This window comes from Prunus avium, chromosome 1 (assembly GCF_965620075.1).
Source record: "Prunus avium chromosome 1, drPruAviu1.hap1.1, whole genome shotgun sequence".
In the NCBI taxonomy this organism is placed as follows: domain Eukaryota; kingdom Viridiplantae; phylum Streptophyta; class Magnoliopsida; order Rosales; family Rosaceae; genus Prunus; species Prunus avium.
This window is the reverse complement of record NC_142284.1, coordinates 5,092,499-5,104,422: the sequence shown is the minus strand read 5'-3', so window position 1 is coordinate 5,104,422 and position 11,924 is coordinate 5,092,499. Positions and strand designations below refer to the sequence as shown.

The 11,924-nt window shown below is 37.1% G+C and overlaps 1 protein-coding gene across 2 annotated transcripts; it reads right to left on the bottom strand.

Moving 5' to 3' along the window:
- Window positions 1-871: 871 nt before the first annotated feature.
- On the bottom strand, window positions 872-2,895 carry LOC110748108 (ribosomal RNA processing-like protein). Of its 2 annotated transcripts, XM_088247627.1 has the most exons (2): window positions 2,224-2,895; window positions 872-2,109 (listed from the first exon to the last, which is right to left on the bottom strand). In XM_088247627.1, exons 1-2 carry the CDS (start codon window positions 2,738-2,740, stop codon window positions 1,022-1,024), a joined length of 1,605 nt encoding a protein of 534 aa, XP_088103753.1. In that variant the 5' UTR covers window positions 2,741-2,895; the 3' UTR covers window positions 872-1,021. The 2 variants fall into 2 exon arrangements, with proteins under 2 accessions (XP_088103753.1, XP_021815980.2); XM_021960288.2 differs by having other exon boundaries at window positions 872-2,895.
- Window positions 2,896-11,924: the final 9,029 nt, after the last annotated feature.

Below are 11,924 nucleotides of genomic sequence, written 5' to 3'. Positions count from 1 at the left end.
AAGTGCAAAACCAGAAACATTAGAATCTCTCTCAAGTGCAAATCATATATTTCCAAAGATCTACTTTCAGCAAGAAGTACACGGGAATCGATTTCTGTGATTCAAATTTCAATATACCTTATCAGTATTTGTTAATAAGGGAGAAGTGATTTGTAAAGATTCCTAACCTTATCCCATCTAATCATCCTAATTCTCCAGAACACATGCCCCCACTGTAATAGATGCAGGGTGACCAGAAAAAATATATAGTATAAAAGAGTGGACCCTCAACACTCAGACTGGATGCACATAAGTGTACAGATTTAGCTGTTTCGAAGATTTGTTTAATCAGGCTGGTAGCTAAAAACCAAGTACAAATATATGCAGTTTGATAGACCATAGATCTATGAGCATGGTGAAAAGGAAAAGAGTTCAATATTTATTCCTCACAATGTTGAAGACAGACACATGTCACTCTTATTTCACTCCTCTTGAACTGGAAAACACAAAGGAAAAGTTACTTCAAGAAGAATATCTTCGACCACAATCTACATGCATGGCAACGTAGTTCATGACACTAATATGCTACATGTCCCTTTAAGTCTATCACCTCTAACATAAGAACTGAAAAATTAGTAAAATTAAAAATGCAGCAAATAAACAAGGCGGTCTTTGTCTTTTCATCTACCTAATATAAATCTACCACAGACAAAAGGGAGGCAACTAAAATCTAAGAAAAATATCACAGCCATTTGAAGAGTAAAACATCCACAGATGATTAATAGACTAGAACATCAGGAGGCAGTGTGTTCTTGAGAAAGTTAGTAACATAGTATCAAACAAAGGAATATGCCAATGCATCATTTCATTCAATTTGAAGAATAAACCAATATCAATGTCAGAATTAACTTTATAAATAAACCCAATAAAACATAGGAGACAAGAAAAAGCACAAATGGGGCAATCATTAAAGTTGTGTATGAAAAACAAACACAGAACAAATTTTTTCAGCTAAAAAATGATAATACAAAATTGATCTCTTCTAAGTAGGGCGAGATTTTAGCTTCTTTATGCGTTTGATAGCCTTCCGTGCCTTCTTGGCAGTAACAACTCTTACCATTTTCACCTTTTTGGTAGGGAGAGGCATTTCCCTAATGGGACCTGGAGGTACTCCTTTCTTAAGTGCACTTCCTCTAGGCGTAGCAGAAGGAGGCACTCTTAAATCTTGTGGAGGTAAAGGGCTTTGGGGCTTCCACACCAAATTACTTTTCATGGAAAACTTTACCTTCTTTGCACTCTTCTCCCCACTCTTTGCATTGGTGCCACCCTCAACATCTTCTTCAACAGCTTTCTTCACTCTCTTTCTCTTCTTAGAGACAGGGCCCTTATCTGAAGCTGTAGGCAAATCACAGGCACTTGGAACATCACCATCCAAGCCTGCTTCAGCAGCAATCTTCTCAAACTGCATCTGAAGGTTTGATATCACATTATCATCAAGTTTAACTGCATTTTCATCAGTAGCCTGTTGATTATCTAAACTCTCACCATTTGCAACTACGTTCTCATTCTCCCTATCCGTAGAGCTCTTTTCAGAGTCAGAATCCAAATTCCCATTCTCCTTCTTATTCTTCTTTTTCTTCTTCTTTTTCTTCTCTGCCTTTGTATCAGCAGCACCAGTGTCCTTTTCACGCTTCTTACACTTCTTCAAAAGCTTTCCAGCAGAGCCATTGACCATGACAACCTCACCAGGTTCTGAGTTTCCAACTTCCATCTCCTCACCTGCAAGAGGAACCAAAGTCGGCACTACCTCATCATCATTGTAAACAACATCAGGAATAGAAATCTCAATCCCAGAAGATTCCAACTCTTTTTCCAACTTTAGAAACTCCTCGTGCAAGCCAAATAACACCTTCCTATTTCCCTGACAGCATTCAGGTGAAGAGCCCAACTCATAAAACTTGCTCGAAAACCCCATCGTCAACGCAATTGACCCAAAGACCATAACTTCATCACCCGAACCCACATCCTCTCCCAATTTCTTAACCTCCAACAGCCTCTTCCCCGCCCCCAGCAAAGCATCAAACATATTACTCCTAATCTTCCCCAACAAGACTTTATCAGGAACTTTAGCTGAAACACGAATAAAACTCACTAAAACAACCTCAAGAACTTCAGCCTTAAGCGGAAGATACGGCCTAAGCTCTTCAAGAAAAACAGAGGCAATGTGGTAATTAACACCATTACCTAGAAACTTATCGTCAGCGAAAAAAGTCACCTCTTCCAACACACCCATCAAACGTTTCACCAGCTCCAAATCCCACAAATTATTTCTCATCAAAGCAAAGAAACTAGCCATAAATCTGCGAATCAAAAGGTAGAACTTGTCTAACCTCAAGGCATCGATGCCGGACCACTCGCGGCGCATAGTGAGCAAAAAGGCCGAGAAGTAATGGATGGAAAGAGGGAGATGGAGGCTGAGGACCAAAGAGGAAAGTCGATCGATGAGCTGGGTCTGAACCGGGACCTTGTCTGCGTGCCATATGCAGTAGAAGAGGCCTTTCCAGAGCTTCTTCATGTGGTCGTCATGGAGATTGAGTTGGGTTGGCAGCCATGTCTTGAGGAGGACCCTGAGTGCTCTGTCTCGGCCGCTCTTGTTGCATGAAGCGAGTTGCTTTATCAGTGACAAGCCTGCTTCTGTTGCAGTCTCGGCCTCCATGTTTGAGCTTTGATTCTGTATTTCCAGATTCTGAGACGCCTGCATAAATAGCGCACAGCTGTAGGTGGCTGGTGAAGGGTGAAGGGTGAAGGACTGAACGGTTAAACAAACCCTAGGTAGCGAATTTTGGGATACAAACGAGGAAGAGGCTTGGGAATGGGCCGACGATTATCTCAATCTCAATTGGCTTTCGTCAAGTTTCAGGCCCATTTAGTCAAAGGATTTCGCAAAGTATCTTTCACCCTGAAGACCAACGTATACTATATATATCACTTTTTGAGACCGACGTATATATATCTATACTTACTAGGAATGGGAATTCATGAATTGAATTGGAAACCTAGTGATAAAAGGGAAATTGGAATAATTTCATTATCTATTTCTGATTCTGATAAGTAAACATGGTATTTACTTTGAAAATAATAAGTATGCTCTATTAATGGGGTCTAGCTCAATGAGAAGGGACATTGATTTATTTTCAATTAGGGTGGTTCCAGGAGAAAACCCCTAGATCGAAGGTGTAATCAAATGTTGGTTTCTTTTTAGGCTTCGAGGATAAAAGTGAAGAGAAAAGAAAAAGGAGAAAAGAACCCACATGGCTCTTATTTAAGTTTAGGGTAAATTACTCAAATGGTCCTCAAACTTATACCCGATTTACATTTTGGTCCCTCAATTAAATTATTCATTCAAATGGTCCATCAACTCTATATTAATTGTTCCATTGATCCTACCGTTATATTATGTTAATGTTGCCGTCAAATGTAAGGGTAAAACTGTCCTATGTTCCCCAAATAGGTGATAAAGTGGTGATACATAGGTGACAAAGTGGTGATACATAGGTGATACAATGGTGATAAAGGGGTGATACATGGGTCAAAAGTCTTATTTACCCCCACAAATATAGCATGTGCTGCTCACATGACCAAATTTAACAGAAAATGTAACGGTAGGACCAAAGCGCCAATTAATAAAGAGTTGGTAGACCATTTGAACAAATAATTTAGTTTAGGGACCAAAATGTAAATCAGGTACAAATTTGAGAACTATTTGAGTAATTTACCCTTAAGTTTACTATTTGTCATTCATAAAAATTGAAATCATGCGTAGTGTTGTTATTAAACGCTAAATTAGAAAACCTCAAGATTAATAATGAAAGACACACAAAGCACGTAAAGTTTAAAAACTGTAGTTGCTCTATCTCTCTCTCTTTGTGAGAAGAAAAACTCCATAAAGGAGAAGTGTCACTAGCCCTCCCCACCACCCCTATCTCTTCTTTCCATTTTTCTTTTGTGTTAGTGAATAAATCCACTTGGGCCATTTTGAATAAGAAGCCTCTTGTGGTGATTTCTTCTAATTCTAAATCATGCTCAAATTGAAGTTCCCAATCACCTCTTTTGAGCTATGTTCTCAATCAAATTCTTCCCTCAAAACGTGCTCTTTAACATTGCTCGTGCTCTCTAAATTTGGTACTATATCATATTTGACAGAGGTTGCTGCAAATCACTCAATTGTTCTTTGTCAGGGTTGTTGTTTTCGCCACAACGGTGCTTCTTCATGTGGTGGTGATAGTTTTTTTTTTTTTTTTTTTTATGGTGGTGGTAGAGTTTAGCTAAGCTCCTATGTTGCTTTATGGTTTCGGTTATGTTAGGTTTGTGAGCTAATAGTTTTAGTGCAGCTTTTGTTTGCTTTAGTAGTTTTTAGCATGTTAGGGCTCGTTTGGTACGTCGGATTGTCCTAACTAATTTATGTTGGATGGTATTAATTTGTTTCATAGAGTACTAACTATTTATCTATAATATTATAAGGCGTTTGGTGTTATTCCGAATAAATAGAATAACTAAGTTATAATGTGTTTGGTGCTCCGTTGGATAACAGTGGATTAGGCTACATGAGCTTGAAAAATCATATAGACTAACATGGACACTCCATCATTTGCTTCCTCTTGCACCCTTCTTTCCTCCACAATTATAATATCTCTACTCATCAATATCTTTTTTCTTTTTTAATACACTGCCAAGTTTTCAAGAATGAAAGTAATCCCCTCTATGTGGTCTTGAACCCTATCATTGATGTTGTTCAGTGCTTAACTCCATGAGCATGAAATCCTCCTTTTGAAATTGAAATTGGCTAGTCATAGTTGCTGTGTTGGTCTCCTTCCAACCCTCCTTTTGAAATTGAAATTGAAATCCTCTTTTTCGCCCTTCCAGCACGCTTTCTCATAGTTGTTGCGTTGTTGCGTAGGTCTGCTTTTGAAATTGGAATTCACTGGAGTAGTAATCAGTTGCCGATCAACCCATGATAGAGATATATGACCCAGAAAAAAAAAAAAAAAAAAACCGTGAGAGAAAGAAAAATATATGAGGAGAAGATAGCAGAGAAGAACCTTAAGGAGAAGAAGATGAAAAAAGCGTATGATTTTTCATGTATAAAGCATGTTTTCTTTTTTAGTGCTGCTAAAATTAACTAAGTACATCATGCTACCAAACTATTTATTGAATTACTAATTTACCTTAATATAAAATGGCCATAAAGGATATATTGAATTGTGAAACAAATATAATTTTAATAAGTACACCTTACTCACAATATTCAACCCTAATCAAAAGTAGAGAAGTTTTGTTGGGTTAAGCAGCAAGTTCGGCAACGATGGGGTATATTTTGTTAAAATATTTTGCAAATTAGCTTCAATACTTAATTACTTTAAGTATCTAACGTTTATGTTTTATTGACCGACTAGCTGTAAACGGAAGAGAACCATGTCTGATAATTTTAACGAACATGAAAAGTCTTCTGCCAGCACCCAAGTTAAGGAGATCCAGGCAATTCTTGGCGCTGAATACCCCATCGTTGTTAAGTCTATGATACGTTCAAATATTTCCTCTTGATTTTGTCTGACAGTAACGCTAGAAAATCTATGATGGAGAAAATGGGAGATGGGATATTCACTTATACATTATAGATGTCACATCTCAATTTTTTTTTAATTATTGAGAGTGTGAGGTAAAAGAAAAACTAAAATTTAAAATTTAAATCGCAAGAAACAAGAGAACTAAACATAAACTTCTATTTAAACCAAAATAATTTACATTGTAATTTTACAAGCAAAATTTCAGGAAAGTACAGACTTTTAACCAAACATCCAAAACTATCTGCAACTTGTTCTTCTTGTTTCCTCATCACAACTAAATTCTAGATTCAAAACCTGCAATAAATTCATTAAGGGGTGAGCACTACATGCTCAGTAGGGGTCCTATGTCTTATGTGATTAGTGAGATTTTTAATATACAATTTATGCAATGCATGAATGATCTTCAATTCTACCCAACCCGTTAATCTATATAATAGGGCAAGCTAATCTGCATGTCCCATACTATGCATTTTACCACTGTGATTCCGAATGCCCCATTATATAACCTAACACCCATATCAATTATCCCATAATTCCCCTTTTGCTAGTCATCCTGTCCATATCATTGATCTCCAAGCCCAAATCACCCAATCGACAATTATACCGCCAATTTCCTAATCTACTGTGCACACGGGCTCGCCTGAACTTGGTCCCTATAATGGTCAGACTCAACTACACAAAAGAACCTTCCCATTACCCTCTTTTCCATAATTTTTTTTATCAACCCAAAAATTCCAAACACCACTGACAACATATGAACATGCCAATATTAATTAAATTATAATGATAATTGACAACATGTAAACATCCAATATCAAGGATAATAATCAAATAATATTACCAAGCATAATATAGTGTTCACAATATTTAATTAAATCAATTTGTGTAAAGCCTCCCCAAGAAAAATCCCTACCTCAAATCCAAAGTTATTGTACAACTCCCAGATGAGCTTTTCCAAAATCTTACCATACTTAGTTTTCACTCTCTCTTTTTTTTTTTACGAATTTTAGGAAACTAACACAACTTTGAAGAACCTATGATTCAAGAACTATTAGGTAAGGCTATTTATAGTAAGCTAGAGTTGGCAAAAAATATATAGATATAGCTTAACATTGTGCCACATAACTAGTCTAGGGATTTCTAGACTACATCCTAGGGATTTCTAGACTACATGGGTGGATTGAAAGTAAACTGCCACCCCAATTAACCTTAGGTGCTGGCTCTGGAGAGTGCTTAGTGAGCACTTTCCAATTACATTTATATATATAAGAATATCTATTGTTCTTACACATCATGCCAAAACATACCACCTCATGCTTTAATTATTTTTTGAAGACTCCATAACGCAACACGTCACTTTTTAAGAGAAAGCTTAGTAAGCAACAAACACCCATCTAAAAGCTTTTGTAAAGTGTGTGTATAGAATAAATATTAAATGAATTGATATAGTTAAAGCCATACAATAAGGTTTTATAGGCTATAGCTAGATTCACGTGGCTTGCCATACAACTATGTATATATTATCAATTATATAGTTTTGAAAACTAATAATTATAATTAATTAATTTTATGAAATATTAATATACATATTTAAAAATATGGGGTTTCACAATAAATTAGCCATAGACTTCTCAAGATGGTGTATTCAGTTCAATAAGGAATGGAATGGATGTGATATTGGCTGAATATCCCATCGTTGTTAAGTCTATGATACGTTCAAATATTTCCTCTTGGTTTTTTTTATTTTTTTTGTCAGAATTGAGTTTTATTCAAAAGAAGGCCAAAGCCAATTACACAAACGTTGAACCCCAAAAATGAGTTCAACCAAATGCAATACAAAAGGCATAGAGCCCACTATAGTCATTAAACTCACGAAAGGCATAAAGGCCACAAAACACAACACACACTTAGGAAATCATAAGACAAAGAATAGAGAAATGTTGCACCACCCAAAACCCACAAGCCATGCCTTCAACGGAAGACCACCACCAACAAAAAGAAACTAGTAACCAAAGCTACAAACAGAAAATGGTGATGGACAAGGCACCAAAGCTACAAAGAGCGTTACCAAACTCTAAGCAATAACTGACACAAATACTTTAAAAACATCCTCCACCCGTGGAGTAGAGGAGCAAATGATGGTGGTGGAGAACAAACGCCAAGGCGCAGCCACCGACGATGAGTGGAGAAAATACATAGCATGTAAACACATGAACATAAAAACAAAGTCGATGACGCCGAAACCACCACAATCGTCGCCCATTCTGCTATTGCCACTATTGTCACCATCGCCGACATAAGAGGAGAAGGACATGTGAGAATCGGAAATGATAGAAAATGGAGGCATAAGACACAAAGCTCACCCACACAAAGAGGGAAGGGGGCCACAAAAATGGACCAAGTAAGGGGCAGAAAACCTCAAGCAATCACTTGCAAAAGGGGGAGAATGAGCCACAAAATGAACACCAAATTAGGAGGAAACAGAGAGCAAATGAGGAATATGGTAGGGGAAGAAAGGGGAGAAGGGAGGAGGATTAACAATGAACTTCTCCTCCCCTTCAAGCTATGTGGAGCCTGAAGAACACTTTTGGGGGAGGGGGCTAGGGTTTTTTGGGCTTGACAGTTCCTCTTGGTTTTGTCTGGTATATGTTAAAATAGTTTTACAATAAAGAAGATTTGAATTGAATAAGCTAGCAAATCTACTTCCACAACAGGTTACGAAATTAAAGATTTTGATGCAAACCCAAAATATGAAAAGAGGGCCCGAAATTTACATAAAAAGAGAAACCTAGTTTCGGATTGGTATTAAGGTGTTGTGTGATAGAGTGTATTAGAGTGTACTAGGGGTATTTTTGATATTTAAATAGGGTGTACTTAGTTAATTTTACATTTTGATTAAAATATTATGGTGTACTCAGTTAATTTTAGGGTTCGTTTAGCAGCACTCTTTTTTTTCTCTAGCCTTATAATTAAGCGTATATTATCTTTAACCGGGGTATGTGGGTTGTATTAGTTAGTCAAGTAAGGAGAGTATTAAAAGCCCAATCCGTTTAACAGAGTCGGGTAATTAAATAATACAAGTTGACACCAAACAGTTGACACCAAACAGTTGACATGGACTATTTACTCACATCCATTGTCTAATGTGGTACACCAAATATACAGTGTGTTGCCATCTTTCAATTGATGTTTTAGATGTCATGTTAATGTCTTTGATTGCATTATTGAAGTTTATCTAAAGAAAATTATCTTTGATAAATAATAGGCTTATTAGTTAAAATGCCCCGTGAAACTTGGGTCAAATCTCACTTTGCACACTGAAACTCAAAGTGACCCGTATACCCCCTTTGACCGTGGTTTCGTGTTTCATTTTGCCCCTATTGTCAACTTTGTTGCTAACCCCATCAAAATTCCTAACGTGACCGGGGTAATTTCATCTTTTCGTCAACTTGGCAAATTGTGGATCTCACTTTATTCAAAGAATAAATAAAAAAATGCAAATATTAAAGATTATTATGGTTCAAGGGGATTCAAACCCTTGACCTCCAATACCCAATAAATGACCTTTACCATTGGAGCAAGTTGTATTCTTGGGTAATCTTTATACAATGATGATATTTATTATATGCTTAGAAGAGTTTAAAAAATGTTATACTCTTCCTTCTCCAGCAGTCGACTTTCTACTCTCTTTTTTCTTCTTTTTCTTTACTTTTCCGCTTCTTCTTCTTTTTTCCTTTTGTTTGTTTGTTTTTTTTTTTGTGTTATTATTATTTTTTTATTATTCTTCTTCTTAATTTGAAAGTCAGATTTGGGGATGAGGGGTGGGGGATAGTTGGGTTTGTGTAATATGGGGTGGGGTATCAATTGGCGGTTGCGATTTGGGGTGGGGGATCAATTGGGGTGGCTGGGTAAGGATAGATGTGTTAAAGGTGGCTGGGTGCAAGTTGGCTTTTTGGAGTTGTGTCGTTTGGGGTGGGTGTTTTAGGGTTGGTGGATGAATGTGCTGGAGGTGATTAGGTGGAGGCAAGGATTAAAATATCGGCCGTGCAGATAATATCGGGCCTCCAATTTACGAATATTTCGGGGGATATATCGTTATCGTTTTAGGTATCGGGAAAAAATGATATATATAGGCATTGAAACACATAATTTTGGTGTAAAACTTTCATAGATGTTATTTACATTGTCAATGAATGTATTTAACAAATAAAACTCAAAATTTACTAATAATAAGATATACATATGATGAAATATAAGTGGTATGTAATGCGCGTTAATGAAAAGTTTGAAAATAAAATGTTGATTAGAATGAATAAACCATGCATAAATCCTTAGTTTGTTTAAACATTGGATTACAATTTAGATAAGTGTCCATCTACATAAATGAAGAGCTCCTATGAGGTTGAAACAATGAGGAACAACTTTGTAAGCCATGTGTTGAACATGGTGCACATACGTCTCTCTTGAGCTCCCTAATGTCCTCCTATATATGGGATAGTTAGGATTAACCAAACTAGTAGGTCCATAATCTGTTTCATCATCTTGAGCTCCATAACTAGTTCCACTATAATCAGACGTGACATAACCATAGCCATCATAAGATTCATTTGAGTTAGTACTAGGTCTAGTTCCTATGCTCATAGATACAAAACTGATCGCCATGTCCTCTTCAGATGGATTGGAGTTATGTGGGTAGTGGACTGTGTATAGATTCTTCATATTAATAAATTATAGGGTTCTGGGCAAGCATTAGCTATTTTTGGGTTCTAATTTGCTTCAATTGCCTTCAAAAATTTTGAATTTTTTTTGGGTTATGTTAAGGGTATTAGGAAATAACGGGGATATTGGCAAAATATCGAGGATATCGCATTTATCGGGGATATATCGTTGATACAGGGGAAGATATGGCCTTACCCCCCAATATCGATGTCGACAGTTGAAAATATCGATATATTGGTGTATCGGCCGATATTTCAATCCTTGGGTGAAGGTAGGTGGTTGTGCGACAGTGGGGTTTGCCTAAGGAGAGAAATTGTGAGGATGAGGTGAGTTTCGTGGGCTGAGAGAGATAGGAGATGAGAGATGGGAGATGAGGATTGTTGGAGTGGGTTGATCTGGTGGGTGGGCTAAGGTCGCGGTGGGGGAAGGAGGAGAGGTGGTGGTGACATCGAAGTGAGGGCTAGGTGGAGATGGCTGGTATGGGTGGGGGACGAGGTTGCTGGTTCTTTTTCTTTTTTTAAAAAAAAAAATTTTAATGTTTAAATTTTAATTAGTTAGGATCATTTTTTATTTTTTATTATGTACTTATATCATATGGGACAAAAAGACGAAACTACCTCTGCCACGTCAACAATTTTGACGGAGTTAGCAACGGAATTGACGGCTATGGGCAAAGTAAAACACGAAACCACAATCAAAAAGGGTATATGAGTCACTTTCAGTTTCAGAATACAAAGTGAGATTTGACTTAAATTTTAAAGGACGTTTTAACTAATAAGCCTAAATAATAATAATAATAATAATGCAAGACACACAAGTATCAAAGTAAACATATAATCACAAACTAGTTATTGTATCATGATATTTTTCTACCCAATACCGAAAAGAGATCCACTATGCATACGATAGTATAAAAAAATTAAAAAATAAATGTCATCGAAGGTTAGTTGAGTTGATAAAGATCATTCTCTTTGTTATCCAGACCTACATTCGAGTACTGCTGCTGACAATCCCTCTTGGTGGGTAATCTGTAAAAACTAAAAAATGGGCTAAAACCCCCTCTGAGGTCTTGGTATGCCCGACCTTGGGATGGAGTAGCCTCCTCTACCCCCAAACTTTTGTTCATAAATAAAATTATAAATGAAAGGTAAGCGTAGTCTAAATTCATCACCTAAAATACTTCGAATTACTTTTGTTACTTTCATAATGTGTAGACCATTTGACTACAACACTGACGTGGACCTCCCACCAGAGAAGGAGTGGATGAACCGAAAGGGACGGAGGCAGCGGAAAATGGAAAGGCGCACACGCAAACACACCATGGCATTTAATATACAGTAGAAGAGCAGTAACTAAGAAACGGAAGAGGGAGTCAAGTCCAAAGAACCAACGTCAACAAACAAGGAACTACAAGTCACTACTAGATATTGTAACCGAATGTGAAGAGATATATATATATATATAATTAAATCGAGAGAGAGAGAGAGAGAGAGAGAGAGGAAGAAGAAGAAGAGAGCCAAGACAATGAAGTGAGAAGAGAGGGGGCCTCGTGGCTGTTGAAGGGGTTCGATGATGGACGCCTGGCACGCCCATTAAGAAACG

Bases quoted from the DNA above. Each gene is read 5' to 3' on its own strand.
- LOC110748108 (XM_021960288.2), bottom strand. From the start codon at position 2,740: ATGCAGGCGTCTCAGAATCTGGAAATACAGAATCAAAGCTCAAACATG.